At 42.6% G+C, this 27,235-nt stretch overlaps 1 protein-coding gene across 1 annotated transcript in view; it reads right to left on the bottom strand.

The window, feature by feature from the left end:
• LOC128690681 (cell adhesion molecule Dscam2-like) overlaps positions 1 to 27,235 on the bottom strand; it is a 536,323-nt gene that overhangs the window by 196,669 nt on the left and 312,419 nt on the right. Inside the window, exons 14-16 of the mRNA XM_070088137.1 lie at positions 26,881 to 26,988; positions 26,544 to 26,720; positions 17,164 to 17,349 (exon numbers count right to left, since the gene is read on the bottom strand). Coding sequence (XP_069944238.1) covers positions 17,164 to 17,349; positions 26,544 to 26,720; positions 26,881 to 26,988 — 471 coding nt within the window. The remainder of the gene's footprint in view (positions 1 to 17,163; positions 17,350 to 26,543; positions 26,721 to 26,880; positions 26,989 to 27,235) is intronic.

Genomic DNA, 27,235 nt, shown 5'->3' with positions numbered 1-27,235 from the left:
TCGTAGTATGTACAGTACCCACAGTCAAAGAATTTGCTACAATTGTGGTTACCGTGGCCATATCGCTATTAATTGTCATGACAGTCACCCTAAGAAGCGTCGTACTGATGATGAGTACCAGTCAGATCTTCCCTACTGTACTTATCATAGAATTCATGGACATGACACATCTGAGTGCAACGGTCTCTACAACCTGCAGTACTCTAGATCTTTCCGTGGCCGTTCCAACCGCAGAGCCAGGAGAGGAAACAGACGTCGTGGTTCACAAACTAACCAGAACCAGGCTCATTCTTCCAATTCGGGGGAATCCGAGCGCCCAAATCTACTCGTCCAGTCATGACAGTAGTAGGTGATAACGAGTGCACCATCCCAGTCCATAATTCCTATGAAGCCTTAGCCAGCCTTGAGATTGACAGCCCTGCTGTTGATGCTGCTTCGCACGTCTCTGACATAGAGGAATTTGGGGATGAAGTAGAAAACGCCTTCTCCGATGACAACCCACCTTTCTGTTTGCATATAACTCCTAACGAAACGATTGGTCCTTTAGTACAAGCTTCTGTCCATTATGCGCCCGTTCATGTGTTCATGGACTCTGGTGCACAAGTTAATATCATTAGGTCTAGCTTGTTTAAAGAGAAGCAGTTACGACGTGTCCTCCTTGTTGAACCAACTACTGTAACCTCCCTTAGTGGAGTAGCTGGTTCTCTTCTGTGAGACCGAGGTCAGACTTCACTCACCTTTACTATCCAAGGCAGAGACTTTACTTCTGCTTTTCTTGTTGTCGACCAGATTACTTTCTCTGGTGACCTTCTACTGGGATTTGCTTCCATGCGAGACTAACACATTGTGCTAGTCCCATACCGATGGCATGCCCAAATTGATGACTTGATCGCTCCATTCTGGGGTTACCAGCTTGGATCAGAAATTTGTCATACTGCTGCAGAGTATGATGTACGCATTAAGTCCTTACAAGCCAATGCATTCTCCAGTAGCGTACCCAAGCAGTCAGGCACTGGTAATTCTGTCACTCCCATCTGTGTTCCTCCTACACCTTCAGACTTGCAGGATAGTGTTCCTTTGCCTCAAGTGTCCGAGGACACTCAGACTGCCTTGAGTGCACAGCCTATCCCTGCAATGACTGCTAGTTCGAGTAGTAGTTTCTCCACAGGGGATGCCTTGTCAGAAAACGATTACTTGAAACTAGTAATGCCATCTCTTGTTGATGTCACATGCCGTCTGCAGAAAGACGTCTCTGTTGCGGCTAGTGCTCTCACTAGAGTGTCTGTTGTTGTTCCGAATGTTCCAGATGGTGATAACGTCCTAGTTGACAGTGATTCCTGCAAGGTCAAGGGTTTATTTGTTGAACCTTCCTTACATGTTGTAAGAGACAGTAAGATCCATTTACTCCTTGCTAACACTTCGGGTCACAGTGTTCGTCTCAGAGCAAATACCAACCTTGTTGACCTAGTTCACTATCCTTACCCTGTTCAAGTACAGGATGACGTGCCACCTGACCAGTGGGTCGGTGCTATTTCAACAGTGGAGACCTCATCCACTCCGCTGGATCAATCCATCCCACCAGTTGAGGAGAAAGACTTAGCTCCCACTGATTTCCCAGACGAAGTCCAGCGCTTGTTGACGCTGTTGAACAAACGTCGTACAGCCATTGCCTTTCCAGGTGAGAAGATGGGTATAACGAACTTATTGTCCCATTGTATTCCACTTGAACTTGGTACTAGACCTATTTATAAACCTGTGTACAGAATGCCCCATTCCCAAGTTTCTGTCGCAGAGGAACTGATCAATCAAATGCTCAATGATGGAGTTATTGCACATAGCAATTCACCCTGGAATGCGCCCTTGATCCTAGTGCCTAAGAAGGACGGCACTTGGCGCCCGGTGACAGACTTTAGGAAGTTATATGCGAAAACCATTCCAGATTGCTTCCCACTTCCTGTACTAGGTGACCTTCTACGCAGTATTGGAGATAACAAAGTCTTCTCAACCCTGGACTTGTTACAAGGGTTTTGGCAAGTCCCTCTTCACGAGGACAGCCAAGAGTTAACTGCATTCTCCACTCCCACAGGTCATTATCACTTCCTCCGTATGGCTTTTGGATTACGATCGTCTCCTATCACGTTCTCTAGACTCATGACCAACATCTTTAGAGGTCTTATAAGTAAAGCACTTATGGTGTACTTAGATGACGTAATCGTCATGTCCGAAGACGTGGATACACACCTGAAAAGATTTGATATAGTACTTGGCAAGCTTGAAGAAGCCAATTTAAAGATCAAACTGTCCAAATGTCAATTTTTCAGACCAGAAATTAAGTTTCTGGGTCACGTAGTCACTCCTAGAGGGGTTATGACTGATCAAAGTAAAGTAACTGCAGTACTAAATTTTCCAACTCCCAAAACTGCTGATGCCGTAAGATCCTTTGTGGGCTTAGCAGGTTTTTATAGATCTTTCATTGCCAATTTTTCTTCCATAGCTGCTCCGCTAACTGAATTGCTTAAGAAAGATGCTCCTTTTGTTTGGACCTTCCGTCAAGAAAGAGCATTCCAAACTCTAAAAGAAAAGCTAACATCTGCTCCAATTTTGAAATTTCCAGATTTTTCTAAGCCCTTCTATCTGACAACTGATGCTAGTTCAATTGGCATAGGGGCCGTACTAGCTCAGAAGACTGATGGCAAGTACAACGCAGTTGCATTTGCTAGCCGAGTCCTTAGGAAGGCTGAACGTAATTATACAGTAACGGAGCAAGAAGCTTTAGCAATACTATGGTCTTTAAAGCACTTCCGAGACATTATTTACCAGTGCTCTGTTCATGTCTTGACAGACCATGCACCACTGATACCTTTATTCCAGAACAAACAGCCTACTGGAAGGTTAGCCAGATGGACCTTGATTATCCAAGAGTTCAATCGCACTTTTGAATATTTACCTGTCAAGTCGAATGTAGTCGCAGATGCTTTATCGCGACACGTTAGTGTAGTTACTGCAGATCCTCCATTTACTGTCGAGGATGTAAAGAATGCCCAAAGAACAGATCCCATGTGGTCTGATGTGATTCGATTCCTGCTCCAGGAAGATCTTATTCTAACTATGAAGCCACCAGCACCCATTAGTGACTTTGTTATGAGCCAAGAATTACTGTATCGAACAGCCGAGTTGGGTACTCCAAGTAGAAGAGTTTACCAGTTAGTAATTCCACAGTCACTAGTGAACGTAGCTCTACAGCTAGTTCACGATGTACCAGGTGTTGCACACCCTGGTATGGATCGTTCTGTGAAACAAGCCAGAATGAAATACTTTTGGCCACGTATGGCAACTGACATTTCCGAGTATGTTAAGAAATGTAGTGTCTGTATGCAACATAAAGGGAATGTCAATGGTCCTAATCCAATCCAAGTATACCCAACCACTAGCGAACCGTGGGAAAGAGTTGCCCTTGACTTGTTAACCAATTTTAAATGTTCCCTCCAAGGCAGCAAACATCTGTGTTATGGTAGACCATTTCACCAGATATTGTGAGTTAGTTCCTATTGCAGATAAGACTGCAGAGACAGTAGCTAAAGCGTTTAAAGAACGCATTATCTGCAGGCATACCACCCCTAAGTCCTTAGTAACAGATAATGGAGGTGAATTCTGTAATGAGATTCTTGAAAATTTGTGTACTTTATACAAGATCTCTAAATCCACCATTGTTCCTCATCATCCTGCCAGCAATGGGTTAGCCGAACGAACCAATAAGAAAGTACTTGATGTCCTGAGAGCCACTATCAACCGCAATAGTGAAACTTGGGATGAAGTCATACCAGATGTCCAATGTGCCATAAATTGTGCTTACAATGCTTCCATAGGTGATACTCCACATTATGCCTTGTATGGTGTAGACAAGCGTTTACCCTATAAGTTGTTATATTCCACTCCGAAACCTAATTACAACCCTGATGATTTCGTAGCAACTCGTACCAGCATGGCTCAGAGTGTTTTTAGAAGAATCCGTGAAACACTTCACAAATCAACAGCAGAATTTACTAGAGTAACTAATAGCCGTGCTAAATCATCAAAAGTAAAAGTAGGTTCAAGAGTAATGCTGACAAATTTCAACAAAACATCCGAAATGTTATACAAAGCTGTTATACAGCCATATCAGGAGGATAACAACAGTCAAGGACCAGGTAATCAGGCTAAGGAAGGAAGGAGGAGAGACAACTAGAAACTACCGTGAAGTATGTGAGGAACTTAACATGAGATTCATAGAAGTGTTCACGGAGGTGACAGAAGGGGCTCCAGAAAGATGGAGAGGTGGGGTACACCACCAAGTGCTGGACACAGTACACTCAACCGAGGAAGAAGTGAAGAGGCTTCTGAGTGAGCTAGATACCTCAAAGGCAATGGGGCCAGATAATATCTCTCCATGGGTCCTGAGAGAGGGAGCAGAAGCACTATGTGTACCCCTAACAACAATATTCAATTCATCTATCGAAACAGGGAGATTGCCTGAGGCATGGAAGACAGCAAATGTAGTCCCAATCTTTAAAAAAGGAGACAGACATGAAGCACTAAACTACAGACCAGTGTCACTGATATGTATAGTATGCAAAGTCATGGAGAAGATTATCGGGAGAAGAGTGATGGAACACCTAGAAAGGAATGATCTCATCAACAGCAGCCAACATGGTTTCAGGGACGGTAAATCCTGTGTCACAAACCTACTGGAGTTCTATGATAGGGTGACAGCAGTAAGGCAAGAGAGAGAAGGGTGGGTGGATTGCATTTTCTTGTACGGCAAGAAGGCGTTTGACACAGTTCCACACAAAAGATTAGTGCAAAAACTGGAGGACCAAGCAGGGATAACAGTGAAGGCACTATAATGGATCAGGGAATACTTGTCAGAAAGACAGCAGCGAGTCATGGTAAGTGGCGAGGTGTCAAAGTGGGTGCCTGTGACCAGCGGGGTCCCACAGGAGTCAGTCCTAGGACCAGTGCTGTTTCTGGTATTTGTGAACGACATGATGGAAGGAATAGACTCTGAAGTGTCCCTGTTTGCAGATGACGAGAAGTTGATAAAAAGAATTCATTCGATCGAAGACCAGGCAGAACTACAAAGATATCTGCACAGGCTGCAGACCTGGTCCAGCAATTGGCTCCTGGAGTTCAACCCCATCAAGTGCAAAGTCATGAAGATTGGGGAAGGGCAAAGAAGACCGCAGACGGAGTACAGTCTAGGGGGCCAGAGACTACAAACCACACTCAAGAAAAAGGATCTTGGGGTGAGTATAACACCAGAGACATCTCCTGAGGCGCACATCAACTAAATAACTGCTGCAGCATATTGGTGCCTAGCAAACCTCAGAACAGCATTCCGACATCTTAATAAGGAATCGTTCAGGACCCTGTACATCGTGTACGTTAGGCCCATATTGGAGTATGCGGCACCAGTTGGGAACCCACACCTAGCCAAGCACGTAAAGAAACTAGAGAAAGTGCAAAGGTTTGCAACAAGACTAGTCCCAGAGCTAAGAGGTATGTCCTACGAGGAGAGGTTAAGGGAAATCGACCTGACGATACTGGAGGGCAGGAGAAATAGGGGGGACATGATAACGACATACATAATACTGAGAGGAATTGACAAGGTGGACAAAGACAGGATGTTCCAGAGATGGGACACAGCAACAAGGGGACACAGTTGGAAGTTGAAGACACGGATGAATCACAGGGATGTTAGGAAGTATTTCTTCAGCCACAGAGTAGTCAGGAAGTGGAATAGTTTGGGAAGCGATGTAGTGGAGGCAGGATCCATACATAGCTTTAATCAGAGGTATGATAATGCTCACGGTTCAGGGAGAGTGACCTAGTAGCGACCAGTGAAGAGGAGGGCCAGGAGCTAGGACTCGACCCCTGCAACCTCAACTAGGTGAGTACAACTAGATGATTACACACACACACGCACGCACAATTCTAATAAATTATCTGGAGATCGAGTGTTGAACCAGTGGTCAAAACCAGACACTTCTGGATCAGAAGAACATATCATTTCAAATCATCTGTCATAAGGACACAGTTTTGGACCAGTCCTTATTGGCTGATTCACGCAGAAACAAGTTAGTGGTCAGGGGTCACATAATTATGATTGGTTGTAAGAGCGACACAGTGATGGATCAGTTGTCAGGTAACTAACAACTTGGGATCATCAGTCATGGGACTTAGTTTACCATCAATGGTCAAAGGCGAAACAGTATTGATTCCTTGATCAAAACAGAAATGATTTTAATCAATGATCAAGAAAACAAAGTGGTGAGGGATACAAGATTCTGGATCAGCGGTCAGGGCGACACAGTGTTGGATAAATGGTCAGTGGGACACAGATTTAAATCAGGATCAAGGAAGCACAATATTGGATCAGTGGCTAAGGATAAGTGTAGCGTCAGGCGTTTAGGATCAGTTGGATCAGTGGTTAGTGGGGCTAACTTATACCACTGAATCGGTGTACAGAGGAACAGAGTTTGTCAGTGGCCGGGAGAAAGTGATGAATCAGCAGTCATGGGCACAGACACTGAATTGCTGGAGAAAAACAAAATACAAACCAGAAGACATTTTATTTCAAATGTTTCGAACCTGGGAGCTCGGTCGCTCCAAATATGTAAATGTGTAAGAAGACATGAGTGTATATAGTCAGGAAATCACTTGGCTGCCATTAAGGTTTGGTGGTTGAATGATCTTGGGCGGATATAAGAATTGTGCTCGAGATGGAATCAATACGAGGACCCATCTTAGTATGGGTTAATAGGCATCGTGCAGTCCCGTCCCTCCCCTCATTCTAATATTATTATATGTGTCAGCTGATGGCAGCATCCGGTGGAGGTTATGGCGATACTTGTTCAGTGATCATGTGTGCTAATATTCTGGCAATATTGTAACTTCTTTCATGACATCTGTTTCCATGAAGATCATTCGAGCACTGACCAAAGCATCACTTGTTCCTCCATGTTTCTGTCACAAATGTATGTTTTTTTGCTTCCGTTAAAAGCCTTTTTATGCTCACTTGTCCTAATGGTCAGAATTCTACCTGTTGCCTCACTTATTTCTGTTATATAATGACCAGTTGTGATTGTATAGACTCCATTGGTGGAAATTGGTTCGTGAGCAGTGGGACGCTTCGTAGTGAGGTCTTTGATGGCTATAAACCCCACAAGAAATCAATGAATGTTATTTCTACTCAGTGTAAGTGACGTTTTCCTGGCTACATTGCTGCTCTTGTCGGACGTTCCTTCTCGGATCCAACACTTCCTGCTCATATATTTGCCCAACTAATTTTATAGCTACCCACAACCTCTCAATCACCTAACCTCACTGCCATTCAAGTACTTGCCTGACTAGGTATATAAACTCCGGTCTTCCTACCCATATGTAATTTGGAGTGACCAAGGTTTCGAGCCCAAAGCGTTTCCAATAAAATGTGTTAGTATACCTGGAGTATACCTGGAGAGAGTTTCAGGACTCAACGCCCCCGCTGCCCGGTCTGTGATCAGGCTTCATGGAGGATCAGGGCCTGATCAACCTGATTTTTATTGATGGCTTCAAGTAACCCGACGTACGAACCACAGCCCGGCTGGTCAGGTACTGAATCTAGGTGCTTGTCCAGCTCCTTCTTGGAGACAACCAGGGGTCTATTGGTAATCCCCCTTACGTATGCTGGGAGGCAGTTGACCAGTTTTGGACCCATGATACTTATTGTGTTGTCTCCTATCGTGCTAGTGGCACCTGTAATTTTCATTGGGGATGTTCCATCGTCTGCAGAGTCTATTGCTTTCATGGGGAGTGATTTTCGTGTGTAATTTTGGTACTAATTCGTCTAGGGTATTCCATGTGTATAAAATCATGTATCTCTCCCACCTGCGTTCTAGAGAGTACAGGTCGAGGAACTTCAAGCATTCCCAATAACTGAGCTGTTTTATCGCAGTTATGTGTGCCGTGAAGGTTCTCTATTCATTTTCTAGGTCCGCATTTTCACCTGTCGTCAAAGTTGCTGTTAGTGTGCAGGAATATTCCAGCCTAGATAGAACAAGCGACCTGAAAAGTGTCATCATGGGCTTGGCGTCCCTAGTTTTGAAGGTTCTCATTATCCATCCTGTCATTTTTCTAGCAGATGCGATTGATACAATGTTATAGTCTTTGAAAGTGAGATCCTCTGGCATTATCACTCCCAGGTCTTTTACATTAGTTTTTCGCTCTATTATGTGGTTGAAATTTGTTTTATACTCCGATATAGTTTTAATTTCCTTACGTTTTCCACATCAGAGTAATTGAAAGTTTTCATAATTGAACTTCATATTGTGTTCTTCGGCCCATTTAAAGATTTAGTTGATGTCAAATTCGGGTGTCATCTGCAAAGGAAGACACGGCGCCGTGGCTTATATCTCTATGTCAGATATGAGGATGAGGAGCAGGATGGGAGCGACTGCTGTACCTTGTGGAACAGAGCTTTTCACTGTAGTCGCCTCAAACTTTACCCTGTTTACTCTTTGTGTTCTATTTGTTAGGAAATTATAGATCCATCTACCAGCTCTTCATGTTATTCCTTTAACACGCATTTTGTGCACTATTACACCATGGTCAAACTTGTCAAAGACTTTTGCAAAGTCTGTGTATAATACATCTGCGTTCTGTTTGTCTTCTAGAGCATCCAGGACCTTGTCATAGTGGTCCAGTAGTTGGGACAGACAAGAGCGACTTGCTCTAAACCATTGGTGCCCTGGGTTGTGAAACTGATGGGTATCTAGATGTGGTGATCTTGCTTCATAGAACCCTTTCAAAGATTTTTATGATATGGGACGTTAGCGTTATCAGTCTATAATTCTTTACCATTGCTTTACTGCAACCTTTGTGGAGTAGGGCTTTGTTTGTTGATTTTAGTGAGTGTGGGATGACCCCAGTGTCAATGCTTCCTCTCCATAGAATGTTGAAGGCACATGACCGGGGGCTTCTTGCAGTTCTTGATGAACACAGAGTTCAGTGAGTCTGTGCCTGGGGCAGAGTGCATAGGCATGTCATTTATCACCTTTTCGAAGTCATTTGGCGTCAGGATGATATCAGATAGGCTTGAATCTATCAAATTCCGTGTCTCGGTCATGAAAAATTTATTTAGGTCTTCTACTCTCAGTCTGGTTAGTGGTTCGCTAAAAACTTATTCATATTTGGACTTAAGTAGCTCATTCAATTCCTTGCTGTCAACTGTGTAGGACCCATCTCGTCTAAGTAAAATCCCAATACTGGATGTTGTTCTCGACTTAGATTTGGCATAAGAAAAGAAATATTTTGGGTTTCTTTCAATTTCACTTATGGCTTTCATTTCTTCCCGCATTTCTTGACTCCTGTAAGATTCCTTTAGCTTAAGTTCGATGTTTGCTATTTCGCTGATCAGTGTCTACCTTCGTATTACAGATATATTGGCCTCTTTTAGCTGCTCTGTTATTCTTTGCCTTTGCCTACACAGGGAGCGCCTTTCTCTTTCTAGTTCACACCTTCTCTTTATTTTCTTTAAAAGAATATGCCTTGCGCATACCTCGAGTGACATAGACTTAATCTGTTCTAGACATAGGTTTGGATGCTTGTTGCTTAGGATATCTTACCAGTTTATATCATTTAGGACCTGGTAGACTTCGTCCCACCTTTTCTTTTTGTTATTGAAGTTGAATTTTGCTGAAAGCTTCCTCGTGACTGATGACATTTTGTTGGTCTGGGGCTCCGCGCAAACATGTCTGAACCTATATTACGTTGTGATCTGAGAATATTGTTTTTGATATGGTAATATTTCGTATCAGTTCATCATTGTTAGTGAAGATGAGGTCCAGTGTATTCTGCAATCTTGTTTAAGGTGAATTAGGTGCAGAGATTTTAAAATTCGTGTGAGTGCAAGTTTTCATCTGAGCTGCCTCCTAAGGCAGTAGTCTGTTTTCAAAAGCTGTTCCTGGAATTGTTAGGAAGTTGCACCCGGAGGCTTTTATACGACCAGGGGTTTAGTAGTTCCGAGCATATTATTGACCCTGTCATGTACAGGCCAAACCCCCCATCCTGTTACCTGTTCACTCTGTCGCATTTGCATAGGTTATAACCCGGGATCCATATTTTGAGGCACTAATATCTGTTGTTTTGGAGTGAAGGCCACTGACTGTGACTCCTCTCCAGAAATGATTTGAGTTGGTGTACGATTTCTGTTATTTCCTGCCATTTGTTTTTTCCTTCTTGGCGCTAAAAAAAAAAAAAAAAAACTCTCTCTCTGAAGTGGTTGTGGCTACCCAGGTTGTCTCATGGTCTGGATGTTCTGTACGTTCTTGTCCCTTTAGATGGTGTGCCTGTCAATATAAGTTTTAGCATTGTCTTTCCTGAACTGTAGAGTGGCACATTTCGGTGTGGAAAGCCTTACAGGAAGGATGGTTGCATTTTCCTGTTGTCATATGGGCACAACTTTTCCTTGGGAGGTCAAAGTTGCACATCCCATCTGTTTTTCCAGATATTCCATACCTGCAGATACCAAGTGCATAGAATTTTGCATAGGTCTGATTTCTGTTTGCCTTGGTTTTTTGTGACTGCATTCCCTACTGGTAAGTGTTTTCCTGTCTCTTTACTGTCTTCAGCACTAGTACTAACAATGGTGCCTTCACCATTATTTTCTGGTATTTTATCTTCACTATTTCTCGGGACATCCCTTTGTTTACTATCTCCTGTGGTATTGCTAGTTTTTTTACAATGGTTTTTGCATGTCCTTGTCTACACCTGTTTCCGCACTTGAGCTCCTGTCTCCCTCCAGGCCACCATCTTTCATTACAGTTACTGTCTGCCAGGACAGCATCAGCACCAGGGCGATGGCACCAACTGGTCCGGTACTTTTATTTTAGCGTTTACATTTTAGGTCTATTCCAACAACCTGTTGGTATCGCAAACCATTTTTACCAAATGGCGAATTTTACAGGTAATAAGGAATATAAAATGTGGTGGATCAGTTCTCAAAAGACTGTGTAATGGATCAGCGATAAGGGAGACTGATACTGACGATGGATTTAGAGCAAAACATCAATAATCACCGAGACAGTCTTGGAAAACTGATAATTAACATAGTGTGACTGATCAATGTAGATACTGTGATCATTGGGACAGTGTGTTGGATCAGTGGTCATGGGGACAGTGTGTTGGATCAGTGGTCATGGGGACAGTGTGTTGGATCAGTGGTCATGGGGACAGTGTGTTGGATCAATGGTCATGGGGACAGTGTGTTGGATTAATGGTCATGGGGACAGTGTGTTGGATCAATGGTCATGGGGACAGTGTGTTGGATCAATGGTCATGGGGACAGTGTGTTGGATCAATGGTCATGGGGACAGTGTGTTGGATCAATGGTCATGGGGACAGTGTGTTGGATCAATGGTCATGGGGACAGTGTGTTGGATCAATGGTCATGGGGACAGTGTGTTGGATCAGTGGTCATGAAGTCTGTGTTGAATCAGTGATAATGGAGACGGTGTTGGATCAATGGTCATGGAGTCTGCGATGGATTAATGGTCATGGAGTCTGTGTTGGATCAGTTGTCATGGAGACTGTGTTGGATCAGCGGTCGTGGAGTCAGTGTTGAATCAATGGTCGTGGAGTCGTGTTGGATCGATGGTCATGGAGTCTCTGTTGGATCAGTGGTCATAGAGTCTGTGTTGAATTAATGGTCATGGAGTCTCTGTTGGATCAGTGGTCATAGAGTCTGTGTTGGATCAGTGGTCATGGAGACTGTGCTGGATCAGTGGTCCTGGAGTCCGTGTTTGATCAGTGGTCCTGGAGTCCGTGTTGGATCGATGGTCATGGAGTCTGTGTTGAATCAATGGCCATGGAGTCTATGTTGGATCAGTGGTCATAGAGTCTGTGTTGGATCAGTGGCCATAGAGTCTGTGTTGGATCAGTGGTCATAGAGTCTCTGTTGGATCAGTGGCCATAGAGTCTGTGTTGGATCAGTGGTCATAGAGTCTCTGTTGGATCAGTGGCCACAGAGTCAGTGTTGGATCAGTGGTCATAGAGTCTGTGTTGGATCATTTGTCATAGAGTCTCTGTTGGATCAGTGGTCATAGAGTCTGTATTGAATCAGTGGTCATAGAGTCTGTGCTGGATCAGTGGTCATGGAGTCAGTGTTGGATCAGTGGTCATAGAGTCTGTGTTGGATCAGTGCCATAGAGTCTGTGTTGGATCAGTGGTCATAGAGTCTGTGTTAGATCAGTAGTCATGGAGTCAGTATTGGATCAGTGGTCATAGAGTCTGTGTTGGATCAGTGGTCATAGAGTCTCTGTTGGATAAGTGGTCATGGAGACTGAGCTGGATCAATGGTCACAGAGTCCGTGTTGGATCAGTGGTCGTGGAGTCCGTGTTGGATCAGTGGTCGTGGAGTCCGTGTTGGATCAGTGGTCGTGGAGTCCCTGTTGGATCAGTGGTCATGGAGTCCGTGTTGGATCGATGGTCATGGAGTCTGTGTTGAATCAATGGCCATGGAGTCTCTATTGGATCAGTGGTCATAGAGCCTGTGTTGAATCAGTGGTCATAGATTCTGTGTTGGATCAGTGGTCATAGAGTCTGTGTTGGATCAGTGGTCATAGAGTCTCTCTTGGATCAGTGGTCACAGAGTCTGTGTTGGATCAGGCGTCATAGAGTCTCTCTTGGATCAGTGGTCATAGAGTCTGTGTTGGATCAGTGGTCATAGAGTCTCTCTTGGATCAGTGGTCATAGAGTCTGTGTTGGATCAGTAGTCATAGAGTCTGTGTTGGATCAGTGGTCATGGAGTCAGTGTTGGATCAGTGGTCATAGAGTCTGTGTTGGATCAGTGGTCATACAGTCTCTGTTGGATCAGTGGTCATAGAGTCTGTGTTGGATCAGTGGTCATAGAGTCTCTCTTTGATCAGTGGTCATAGAGTCTGTGTTGGATCAGTGGTCATAGAGTCTGTGTTGGATCAGTGGTCATGGAGTCAGTGTTGGATCAGTGGTCATAGAGTCTGTGTTGGATCAGTGGTCATAGAGTCTCTGTTGGATCAGTGGTCATAGAGTCTGTGTTGGATCAGTGGTCATAGAGTCTGTGCTGGATCAGTGGTCATGGAGTCAGTGTTGGATCAGTGGTCATAGAGTCTGTGTTGGATCAGTGGCCATAGAGTCTGTGTTGGATCAGTAGTCATGGAGTCAGTATTGGATCAGTGGTCATAGAGTCTGTGTTGGATCAGTGGTCATAGAGTCTGTATTGGATCAGTGGTCATGGAGACTGAGCTGGATCAATGGTCATAGAGTCCTTGTTGGATCAGTGGTCGTTGAGTCCGTGTTGAATCAGTGGTCGTGGAGTCCGTGTTGGATCAGTGGTCGTGGAGTCCGTGTTGGATCAGTGGTCGTGGAGTCCGTGATGGATCAGTGGTCGTGGACTCCGTGTTGGATCGATGGTCATGGAGTCTGTGTTGAATCAATGGCCATGGAGTCTCTGTTGGATCAGTGGTCACAGAGTCTGTGTTGGATCAGTCGTCATAGAGTCTCTGTTGGATCAGTGGTCATAGAGTCTGTGTTGGATCAGTGGTCATAGAGTCTCTCTTGGATCAGTGGTCATAGAGTCTGTGTTGGATCAGTGGTCATAGAGTCAGTGTTGGATCAGTGGTCATAGAGTCTCTGTTGGATCAGTGGTCATAAAGTCTCTGTTGGATCAGTGGTCATAGAGTCTGTGTTGGATCAGTGGTTATAGAGTCTCTCTTGGATCAGTGGTCATAGAGTCTGTGTTGGATCAGTGGTCATAGAGTCTGTGTTGGATCAGTGGTCATGGAGTCAGTGTTGGATCAGTGGTCATAGAGTCTCTGTTGGATCAGTGGTCATAAAGTCTCTGTTGGATCAGTGGTCATAGAGTCTGTGTTGGATCAGTGGTCATAGAGTCTCTCTTGGATCAGTGGTCATAGAGTCTGTGTTGGATCAGTGGTCATGGAGTCAGTGTTGGATCAGTGGTCATAGTGTCTGTGTTGGATCAGTGGTCATAGAGTCTCTGTTGGATCAGTGGTCATAGAGTCTGTGCTGGATCAGTGGTCATGGAGTCAGTGTTGGATCAGTGGTCATAGAGTCTGTGTTGGATCAGTGGCCATAGAGTTTGTGTTGGATCAGTGGTCATAGAGTCTGTGTTGGATCAGTGGTCATGGAGACTGAGCTGGATCAATGGTCATAGAGTCCGTGTTGGGTCAGTGGTCGTGAAGTCCGTGTTGGATCAGTGGTCGTGGAGTCCGTGTTGGATCAGTGGTCGTGGAGTCCGTGTTGGATCAGTGGTCATGGAGACTGTGCTGGATCAGTGGTCATGGAGACTGTGCTGGATCAGTGGTCATGGAGACTGTGCTGGATCAGTGGTCGTGGAGTCCGTGTTGGATCAGTGGTCGTGGAGTCCGTGTTGGATCAGTGGTCGTGGAGTCCGTGTTGGATCAGTGGTCATGGAGACTGTGCTGGATCAGTGGTCATGGAGACTGTGCTGGATCAGTGGTCATGGAGACTGTGCTGGATCAGTGGTCATGGAGACTGTGCTGGATCAGTGGTCATGGAGACTGTGCTGGATCAGTGGTCATGGAGACTGTGCTGGATCAGTGGTCATGGAGACTGTGCTGGATCAGTGGTCATGGAGACTGTGCTGGATCAGTGGTCATGGAGACTGTGCTGGATCAGTGGTCATGGAGACTGTGCTGGATCAGTGGTCATGGAGACTATGCTAGATCAGTGGTCACGGAGACTGTGTTGGATCAGTGGTCATGGAGACTGTGCTGGATCAGTGGTCATGGAGACTGTGCTGGATCAGTGGTCATGGAGACTGTGCTGGATCAGTGGTCATGGAGACTGTGCTGGATCAGTGGACAAACAATGTGTTGGATGACTGATAAGGGAGACATTGTGTTGTGTCAATAGACTTGATGATTCACAATACTTATATAGGATCAGTTATCACTTGGATCAATTTGTTTTAGCAGTGATAATGGGGAACTACCTTATGGATCAGTCTTCATAAGGAGGATAAACAAAGTTTTTCTTCAACATTCCTGTTATGTAAAAATGTTTCAGATTCTGACAGATTACTTTGCTATCGTTCTTGAAACCTTAGGCGAAGGTCAGTATTATATAATATATTATGTAGCACATTTCTTTCTTTCAACACACCGGCCGTATCCCACCAAGGCAGGGTGGCCCAAAAGGAAAAACGAAAGTTTCTCCTTTTACATTTAGTAATATATACAGGAGAAGGGGTTACTAGCCCCTTGCTCCCGGCATTTTAGTTGCCTCTTACAACACGCATGGCTTACGGAGGAAGAATTCTGTTCCACTTCCCCATGGAGGCAAGAGGAAATAAACAAGAACTAGAACTAGAAAGAAAATAGAAGAAAACCCAGAGGGGTGTTTATATATATGCTTGTACATGTATGTGTAGTGTGACCTAAGTGTAAGTAGAAGTAGCAAGACATACCTGAAATCTTGCAGGTGTATGAGACAGAAAAAAAAGGACACCAGCAATCCTACCATCGTATAAAACAGTTACAGGACGGTAGTACCTCCCTGGGTGGTTGCTGTCTACCAACCTACTACCACAGGACGGTAGTACCTCCCTGGGCGGTTGCTGTCTACCAACCTACTACCACAGGACGGTAGTACCTCCCTGGGTGGTTGCTGTCCACCAACCTACTACCACAGGACGGTAGTACCTCCCTGGGTGGTTGCTGTCTACCAACCTACTACCACAGGACGGTAGTACCTCCCTGGGTGGTTGCTGTCTACCAACCTACTACCACACGACGGTAGTACCTCCCTGGGTGGTTGCTGTCTACCAACCTACTACCACAGGACGGTAGTACCTCCCTGGGTGGTTGCTGTCCACCAACCTACTACCACAGGACGGTAGTACCTCCCTGGGTGGTTGCTGTCTACCAACCTACTACCACAGGACGGTAGTACCTCCCTGGGTGGTTGCTGTCTACCAACGTACTACTACAGGACGGTAGTACCTCCCTGGGTGGTTGCTGTCTACCAACCTACTACTACAGGACGGTAGTACCTCCCTGGGTGGTTGCTGTCTACCAGCCTACTACTACAGGACGGTAGTACCTCCCTGGGTGGTTGCTGTCTACCAACCTACTATCACTGGACGGTAGTACCTCCCTGGGTGGTTGCTGTCTACCAACCTACTACCACAGGACGGTAGTACCTCCCTGGGTGGTTGCTGTCTACCAGCCTACTACCACAGGACGGTAGTACCTCCCTGGGTGGTTGCTGTCTACCAACCTACTACCACAGGACGGTAGTACCTCCCTGGGTGGTTGCTGTCTACCAACCTACTACCACAGGACGGTAGTACCTCCCTGGGTGGTTGCTGTCTACCAACCTACTACCACACGACGGTAGTACCTCCCTGGGTGGTTGCTGTCTACCAACCTACTACCACAGGACGGTAGTACCTCCCTGGGTGGTTGCTGTCTACCAACCTACTACCACAGGACGGTAGTACCTCCCTGGGTGGTTGCTGTCTACCAACCTACTACCACAGGACGGTAGTACCTCCCTGGGTGGTTGTTGTCTACCAACCTACTACCTAGGATGTAATATATTATGTAATATATCTGAATTACAGACAGTGTCCTAGGTACGAGTGTACATGTGATACTACTGTAATATTTTATTTTGGTAACTTTTTCCAACTGCAATAATGTGTTTTTTTAGTTGCACGTGAATTATTGTGTCTATTGTAGGTATGTAATGGCAGAAACTTAGATTTTTTTATTGTTTGCAAAACTCCACCGAGATTGATGCAAAAGAGTCACTCAAAACGTTGACTTAATTTGTTGATGATGTTTTTTAAAGAGGTTAAATGTATTATACAATCACTAGCTGTGAAAGGTGAGGAAAAGCAATAGATTTTTACCTCTGAAAGAAAAATTTAAATAACAGCAAAAATAACTAACACACTGGTGAATCTGTTTTGTATCTCAATATCCCTGAAGTTACTCATGCACAGCATTTTATTTTTCAAGAATATTGATCGTAAACTCCCGTACCTGTGTCTTACAGCTACCTGTCAGCTCCCAGTACTATTATTATAATGATTAGAAAATATATGACAAAAGAGAGCTTCCTGACCTGAGACAGTTGTGACGGGTCTGGTTATATAGGTTAGGTGGCCCTCTATGTTCTGCCGACGTACGACAATTGTATATCCCCTTAGTGGACCGTGAGTGAGGAGCGGGTCTGGACTGCTCCAGGTCACCTGCAGAGAGTACGGACTTCCAGCAGCGACCCGGACGTTACGAGGCGCTCCAGTGGGTGCTGTAATTGGACAGATCTATGTACTCTGTTACACGCTGAATTGTACCGTTACAATCTACCGTGAAAATAAATGGTATAAAATACCGACACACTGGAAACATAAACACATATGCAGTTTAATGTGATCCTTTATTGACAACGTTTTGCCCACACAGTGGGCTTTTTCAAGTCACAAACAGAAATCTGTTTGACTTGAAAAAGCTCACTGTGTGGGCGAAACGTTGTCAAAAAAGGATCACATTAAACTGCATATGTGTTTATGTTTCCACAATCTACCGTCATTAAGAAATTCACAAAAGCTATAAATGAACCAGAGAAAAGAGTAAAGAAGACCTGAAAACTGTCGGTAAGAAAAAGAGGATATGGAAGTAGTAGTTGTAGCGATACCCAACAATTTACCTCACATCTCTAGATAACTACAGTGCTTCAACCTTCACATACTGAGTTTACCAACCACATTAGACTACACCTCACTGCGCTCTCCAACACTCTCAATAAGAAGTCATTATTAATGTTGAAACTATAATGGAACATCAGAGGATATAGAGTGTTAAAGTGAATTCTGCTGAATTCCCTGTGTTCTCCAGTATGTATTTGTCAGCAAGATACTGAGCTATGTAACACAGCTCAACTCTCTGTTCTCTGCCACTCTCATCATACATGATAAGTTATACAATGACTGTATACTTATAAGTGCGTAATAATGTTCCACACTCATACTACCGTTCATCCTGTACGTCATAGTTATATTATGACGGTTTAAGTGTGAATGAATGTTTTGTGAAGTTTACATACTTTATAATGTTGATCATAATATACCAGAGTGAAAAGTTTGAACTATTATTTTTAATGAAATACTTTGCATAATATGAAGAAATTATATTAGATTAAGGCTTAGTTATATGTGTAACATCTTCATTATTACCAAGAATATTCAAGAAATTATATTGGATATTTTTATGGAACCGATGTGTCTAAACGTTAATTGGAATGTGTATTTCCAGCTGTAAAATAAATTAAGTACTTGACACCGGATGTGGATATATATAATATATAATAACATACTTTAGATAATAATAATAATAATAATAATAATAATAATAATAATAATAATAATAATAATAATAATAATAATAAAAAATAATAATAATAATAATAATAATAATAATAATAATAATAATAATAATAAAAATAATAATAATAATAATAATAATAATAATAATAATAATAATAATAATAATAATAATAATAATAAAAATAATAATAATAATAATAATAATAATAATAATAATAATAATAATAATAATAATAATAATAATAATAATAATAATAATAATAATAATAATAATAGAAATAATAATAATGATAATAATAAAAATAATAATTATAATAATAATAATAATAATAATAATAATAATAATAATAATAATAAAAATAATAATAATGATAATAATAATAAAAATAATATTAATAATTAAAATAATAATAATAATAATAATAATAATAATAAAAATAATAATAATAATAATAATAATAATAATAATAATAATAATAATAATAATAATAATAATAATAATAATAATAATAATAATAATAATAATATCTTTATTTCTACCAGTACATGTACAAGGTATACAGACCATAGCTGACATCACTGACATACTACTATACTATATAGAAAACCCCTTGTTATGCTGATCATTTCCCGCAAATTAGGTTAGTTTTGTCCCAGGATGCGACCCACACCAGTCCACTAGCACCCAGGATGCGACCCACACCAGTCCACTAACACCTAGGTATCCATTTTACTGATGGGTTAACATAGACAACCGGTGTAAAGAAACACACCCAATGTTTCTACCCTCGCTGGGAATCGAACGCAATCCCTAGCCGTGTGAAGCGAGAGCTTGAGCCACCAGGCCACGGGGCACCGTCAATAAAGTGTGATGTATGCTGGGATATGCTTGGTTGATGCTAGTTTAGATATTAATTAGTAATATGTGAATGCGTAAGGCTGATAAACTGTATTTGAAGGTTGATATGTACAGGAGCCTATAATTAAGTGCTACATATCTCAGCTATATGCTCAGAGCTATCAGCAGATAGATATCAGACTTATTTTTCTGCTGCAACTTGGACTTGATAATAATAAAATATACGAGGTACACATTGTACATTTATTTTAGTAAATGACAAGCTTCCAGTTATTTAAGAAATCGAACTATAAATCAGGAGCTGCATTCTCAGTAAGCAATGGTCTACAATGGTCTACAGTGGTCTACAATGGTCTACAATGGTCTACAATTTTTGAACAGTTTTGTACATCGAGGAAAAACGTATATCACTTAACAGCATTTGGGATGCTGCAAATGATTATAACCACAATAACAATTGATTGGCTTAAGAAAACTACCCGTTTGTTTTTTAAACAATTACACACTGTGGATATAGCAAATTTTAGTTATGATTTAAACAATTACGTATTGCAAGTTTGAATCAAAAACCTTCCCCAGTACATTTTATTTACCCTCGTCATCTCCCACGTCATTAATAACACCCTTTATAAGTACAGACACTTTATAAGTACAGCCACTTTATAAGTACAGCCACTTTATACCTGGAGTTTACCTGGAGAGAGTTCCGGGGGTCAACGCCCCCGCGGCCCGGTCTGTGACCAGGCCTCCTGGTGGATCAGAGCCTGATCAACCAGGCTGTTGCTGCTGGCTGCACGCAAACCAACGTGCGAGCCACAGCCCGGCTGGTCAGGAACCGACTTTAGGTGCTTCCCCAGTGCCAGCTTGAAGACTGCCAGGGGTCTGTTGGTAATCCCCCTTATGTATGCTGGGAGGCAGTTGAACAGTCTCTGGCCCCTGACACTTATTGTATGGTCTCTTAACGTGCTAGTGACACCCCTGCTTTTCATTGAGGGATGTTGCATCGTCTGCAAAGTCTTTTGCTTTCGTAGTGAGTGATTTTCGTGTGCAAGTTCGGTACTAGTCCCTCTAGGATTTTCCAGGTGTCCATAATCATGTATCTCTCCCGCCTGCGTTCCAGAGAATACAGGTTTAGGAACCTCAAGCGCTCCCAGTAATTGAGGTGTTTTATCTCCGTTATGCGCGCCGTGAAAGTTCTCTGTACATTTTCTAGGTCAGCAATTTCACCTGCCTTGAAAGGTGCTGTTAGTGTGCAGCAATATTCCAGCCTAGATAGAACAAGTGACCTGAAGAGTGTCATCATGGGCTTGGCATCCCTAGTTTTGAAGGTTCTCATTATCCATCCTGTCATTTTTCTAGCAGATGCGATTGATACAATGTTATGGTCCTTGAAGGTGAGATCCTCCGACATGATCACTCCCAGGTCTTTGACGTTGGTGTTTCGCTCTATTTTGTGGCCAGAATTTGTTTTGTACTCTGATGAAGATTTAATTTCCTCGTGTTTACCATATCTGAGTAATTGAAATTTCTCATCGTTGAACTTCATATTGTTTTCTGCAGCGAACTGAAAGATTTGGTTGATGTCCGCCTGGAGCCTTGCAGTGTCTGCAATGGAAGACACTGTCATGCAGATTCGGGTGTCATCTGCAAAGGAAGACACGGTGCTGTGGCTGACATCCTTGTCTATGTCGGATATGAGGATGAGGAACAAGATGGGAGCGAGTACTGTGCCTTGTGGAACAGAACTTTTCACCGTAGCTGCCTCGGACTTTACTCTGTTGACGACTACTCTCTGTGTTCTGTTAGTGAGGAAATTATAGATCCATCGACCGACTTTTCCTGTTATTCCTTTAGCATGCATTTTGAGCGCTATTACGCCATGGTCACATTTGTCGAAGGCTTTTGCAAAGTCTGTATATATTACATCTGCATTCTTTTTGTCTTCTAGTGCATTTAGGACCTTGTCGCAGTGATCCAATAGTTGAGACAGAGAGGAGCGACCTGTTCTAAACCCATGTTGCCCTGGGTTGTGTAACTGATGGGTTTCTAGATGGGTGGTGATCTTGCTTCTTAGGACCCTTCTAAGATTTTTATGATATGGGATGTTAGTGCTATCGGTCTGTAGTTCTTTGCTGTTGCTTTACTGCCCCCTTTGTGGAGTGGGGCTATGTCTGTTGTTTTTAGTAACTGTGGGACGACCCCCGTGTCCATGCTCCCTCTCCATAGGATGGAAAAGGCTCGTGATAGGGGCTTCTTGCAGTTCTTGATGAACACGGAGTTCCATGACTCTGGCCCTGGGGCAGAGTGCATGGGCATGTCATTTATCGCCTGTTCGAAGTCATTTGGCGTCAGGATAACATCGGATAGGCTTGTGTTAACCAAATTTTGTGGCTCTCTCATAAAAAATTCATTTTGATCTTCGACTCTCAGTCTGGTTAGCGGCTTGCTAAAAACTGAGTCATATTGGGACTTGAGTAGCTCACTCATTTCCTTGCTGTCATCTGTGTAGGACCCATCTTGTTTAAGTAGGGGCCCAATACTGGACGTTGTTCTCGACTTTGATTTGGCATAGGAGAAGAAATACTTTGGGTTTCTTTCGATTTCATTTATGGCTTTTAGTTCTTCCCGCGATTCCTGACTCCTATAAGATTCCTTTAGCTTAAGTTCGATGCTTGCTATTTCTCTGACCAGTGTCTCCCTACGCATTTCAGATATATTGACCTCTTTTAGCCTCTCTGTTATTCTTTTCCGTCGCCTGTAAAGGGAGCGCCTGTCTCTTTCTATTTTACATCTACTCCTCCTTTTTCTTAGAGGAATAAGCCTTGTGCATACATCGAGTGCCACCAAGTTAATCTCTTCTAGGCATAAGTTGGGGTCTGTGTTGCTTAGTATATCTTCCCAGCTTATATCGGTTAGGACTTGGTTTACTTGGTCCCACTTTATGTTTTTGTTATTAAAGTTGAATTTGGTGAATGCTCCCTCGTGACTAGTCTCATTATGTCGGTCTGGGGCTCCACGCATACATGTCTGAACCTCAATTATGTTGTGATCTGAGTATATTGTTTTTGATATGGTGACATTTCTTATCAGATCATCATTATTAGTGAAGATGAGGTCTAGTGTATTCTCCAGTCTAGTAGGCTCTATTATTTGCTGGTTTAAATTGAATTTTGTGCAGAGATTTAAAAGCTCGTGTGAATGTGAGTTTTCATCAGAGCTGCCTCCTGGTGTTATTACTGCAACAATATTATTTACTATATTCCTCCATTTTAGGTGCCTTAAGTTGAAATCCCCCAGGAGCAAGATGTTGGGTGCAGGAGCTGGAAGATTTTCCAGACAGTGGTCAATTTTTAACAGCTGTTCCTGGAATTGCTGGGATGTTGCATCCGGAGGCTTGTAGACTACCACAATGACTAGGTTTTGGTTCTCGACCTTTACTGCTAAAACTTCCACTACATCATTTGAGGCATTAAGCAGTTCTGTGCAAACAAGTGACTCTGCAATGTACAGGCCAACCCCCCCCCCCCTTTTGCCTGTTCACTCTGTCACATCTGTATAGGTTGTAACCTGGGATCCATATTTCGTTGTCCAAGTGATCCTTTATGTGGGTCTCAGTGAAAGCCGCGAACATTGCCTTTGCCACTGCAAGCAGTCCACGGATGAAAGGTATTTTGTTGTTTGTTGCTGCCTTTAGACCCTATATATTTGCAAAGAAGAATGTCATCGGACTGGTGGTAATGTTGGTACTGGGGGAAGATTTTTTTTCCGGCATTAGTATCAGTATCTGTTGGTTTGGAGTGGAGGCCATCGACTGTGGTTCCACTCCAGGAATGACTGGATTTGGTGTACGATTTCTGCCATTTCCTGCCAGTTTTTTTTTCTTCCTGGCACTAAAAAACCTCTCCCTCTTGAGTGGCTGTGGCTACCCAGGTTTTCTCATGGCCTGGATGTTTTGTATCTTTTTGTCCCCTTTAGATGGTGTGCCTGGCAATTTAAGTTATAGCACAGTCTTTCCTGTACTGAAGAGGTACACAGTTCAGGGTGAAAAAGCTTACAGGAAGGGAGTTTGCATTTTCCTGTTGTCATATGGGCATGGCATTTTCTAGGGTGGTCATAGTTGCACGTCCCGTCTGTTTTTCCAGATTTCCCATGTCTGCAGATACCAAGTGCATAGTATGTGCACAGGCTTGGTTTCCGTTTGCCTTGGGTTTCTGTGACTGTATTTCCTGTTGGTGCATGTTTCTCTGTCTTATTCCTATCCTCCCTAGCACCAACAATGGAGCTCCCACCAGTTGTTTTTGGTAATATATCCTCACTATTGCTAGTGGAGTCCTCTTGTTTGCTCTTTCCTGTGGTATTTCTAGTTTGCAATATTGGTTTTATCTTATCTTTGACTACACTTGTTTCCCCACTATGGCTCCTGTCCCCTATGATGTCATTTATATGTATTTCTTCCTGCGTATAATTCCCGACTACCTGGGAAAAATCTCCAGCTTCACCATTACTGTCTCCCAGGACAGCACCTCCAGCTTCACCATTACTGTCTCCCAGGACAGCACCTCCAGCTTCACCATTACTGTCTCCCAGGACAGCACCTCCGGCTTCACCATTACTGTCTCCCAGGACAGCACTATCAGCCCCACATTTACTGACTACCAGGACATCACCTCCAGCCTTACAGTTTCTGACTACATGGCCAGTATCAAGGGCAGTACCATTCAGCCCAGATATTTTATGTTCCCATCTGTTGTAGAAAGCTTCCAGGTTGTCTATGAAAGCAGCTTTGATGTTATCCTCTTTTAATACCCTTGTGATTTTAGTTCACAGATTTATCTCATTTGGGCATACACTTCCCTGTTTTAATACTGCTTGTAGCTAATTCTTGGATATCTGCACAAGGGGCGTGACACCAATTTCCACAAAAATGACAATTTATCCATGTAGAAGCCCGTTTGTTTGATTTACTGCAGACTCTACAGAGCTTCATAATGATTTGAATGGTTGATTTACTGTAATTCTACTAGCAACCTCTTGAATATTCTACTAATAACCTCTTTAAATGAAGCTCTAGCTATTTGTATTTTTATTTCTAACTGTACTTGTATATTGGACAGCTTACCGTGTACGTGCCTGATTTATATTTATTGTTTGTGTTTGATAAGGGCGCCTACAACCCCCATCTGTTTACAGTCTGCTTTATTGTCTAACGAACCCGTTTGAAACCAGTCAAGGGTTCGGACCAGTCAAGGGTTCGGACCAGTCAAGGGTTCGGAACCAGGCTGATGTGATCAGTGGGTCGCTTATTTAAAACATACTGGTCGGTGATTTGGGCTAACACATGAAGGATCTACTTGAAATTATCTACCCGAGTAATATGTGATTTGATTGATACAAAAGTATAACTTGCGTGTTGAAGAACCGGTGACTGCTGGCAGCTCCTACAGTGACGAACTGTCGTGCCTCAACCCTTGTTTATCAATCGCTGTATCTAGCTTTGCTAGTTTTTTTCGTCTCCACCATAATAAATGCTATATTATCACTATAGTTGACTGGTGGAAATTTTGGAGGAAGGACGCTTTTTCTGTAGTAATAATTGCTTCTCGTTGTGTATATTGCGACCGCTGGTAACTACAGGTTATTTGAAATTCACAGTATATGTCTGGTATTTCAAGAAAAAAGGAACTGATGAAAGTCACTCCACTCCACTAAGTACCATTATAATACTGGTTAGTTGCTACTACAACACTGTATTCTGCTATTCACTGGTATCACTAGATTATATGCGAGTACACTAGCAAGCTAGGAAGATTATTAAAAACAGCTGACCTGTGGTAAGTTTCTGGCGACTTCTGGCACCTGCCTCTATAGGCTTATCACTTCATTTACAAATTCACCTGTTTTCAAATGACACTTTAGCCTTTATCATCTATATACTAGGGAGCCACTGTAGTATACACTATACACTATGTATACTCAATGTTATCAGGGAGACTTTCTTTCCTCTGACAAAGAAAAGTTCTATTATTATTATTTTGCACACGGGACACAGGCCTATGATTCCCCTCTGGTAGTAAACTCTGCTAGGTAGTGCACACTAATTCTCCTTTTTTGACTCAGTATATAATGTTTTCCGCCCAAGATTGGTTCCAGGCGCTAGAGGGATGTATCGTATAGGATTGATGACACAAATTAAAGTTCTAGCACGTAAGAGCGACCGTGAAAACACGAGAAAACCTGGAGCACAACGAGGCACGCTGACACGCTGACACGCTGTCACTCTGCCACTTTATAAGTACAGCCACTTTATAAGTACAGACACTTCATAATATAATTTTCATATTGAGTGAGTCACATTGGTATACAATGATTAGCTGTCGAGAAGCAGAGGGAGACTGTAGCTTATCGTGTTTACATTATTTAAAGTCAAGTATAGAATTCGGTAGGAAAGTATCAGAAACCGTAATGCCAAACCTTCCATTTTAGTTTTTTATGTATAATTTTTAGTAAGAAAGGAGGTTTAGTTACTTTCTTAGGGTATAAATATTTCTTTTTATCTCAAGAGTTATCTTAGAGTACACAAATAACCCGCACATAAAAGAGAGAAGCTTACGACGACGTTTCGGTCCGACTTGGACCATTGATAAAGTCACTTTGTCAATGGTCCCGCACTCTTTTATGTGCGGGTTATTTGTGTATCGTTCCAGTCACGGTATTGTGCCTTTTTGTTATTTATTTATCTTAGAGTAACTGTAGATATTAAGAAGAGTTATTAGATTCCACTTAGTTTCAGAGATACTAACCTTTATATATGTTATGCATAAAGGTGAGCTGAGGGTAGCATTATCTGTACTCCAGCTATTGGATAATGTAGATATTTTAACACTCAAAACCTAACCTCTAAAACCCAGAGAAAAAATAGAGGGATTGATGATCAAAAGTGTTTTCCAAACATATGAAGTACGGAGAGTGGTAAACAGAAAGTTCCAAACAATATCTAAGGTAACAGGAGACAACCAGGTTAGAATGAAGAATAGGAAAAGGACTAAATCTCTGGATTAAAAGAAACTCACCAGCATCCTCCGAAGTGCTTCGTCAATAAATCCTTATCAATTCTGAACACTCATATACTTCTATATTATAAATATGTTCATCGCTTTACCGTATTCTTCCACCTGGAGCATTGTTTTATCTCGTCATGTATTACAAAATAGTAGCCCACTGTGGATGTACTTAACGTTGCTTATAAAAACTATTACCAACCTTCCTCGAGGGTGGTGAAGACGTGGACTTGAGAGGGCTCTGAAACACCCAGGTCATTGTGGGCCATAAGTCGTACAGCGTAGGTATAATAGGGAAATAAGCCAGTCATTACATGCCAGGATGTCCACTGACCCACTGTCACATTGCGCCCATTGGATGCCCAAGATTCTTCCTCAGCTGTAGCCACGGAAGAGGAAAACCACCGTGATATTAATATTAAATTTTAAAGCACATTTCACATTACAGATTAACTTTAAAAACATAACTAATATAAACCGTTTTATACATTCTATGTGGGAAAGTGCAGAGTTAAGTTTTGTTCATAAGCGATGCTCACCACGGTATTGTATTGTGACTGCAGCTGGCTGGGGCAGCGACCATGAGATGCGGGCTGAGCGGCTCCCAACATCAGACACCACCACATCTGAAGGTGCTGTAGGTGGCTCTGAGAAAGAGAACAAATTCATAGTTAATGGAAATAGTAACAAGAAGAACTTTGGTTGCTGAACGATACGAGGAAGGGATCTAGGGCAACCTGTTTCTTAGTTCCCTCCACACCAGCACTGAGGTGTGTGGCCTTTACCGCAAGGACTTTACATCCGAATTTCTGAAATAAAATTTACAAATTAGAGCTTACAGAGACCAAAATTTAGAAACACCAACTTTAAAAATATATAAATCCAATTTGAACG

This window comes from Cherax quadricarinatus, chromosome 24 (assembly GCF_038502225.1).
Source record: "Cherax quadricarinatus isolate ZL_2023a chromosome 24, ASM3850222v1, whole genome shotgun sequence".
In the NCBI taxonomy this organism is placed as follows: domain Eukaryota; kingdom Metazoa; phylum Arthropoda; class Malacostraca; order Decapoda; family Parastacidae; genus Cherax; species Cherax quadricarinatus.
The sequence above is the reverse complement of the archived record's forward strand: the minus strand, read 5'-3'. Positions and strand labels throughout refer to the sequence as shown.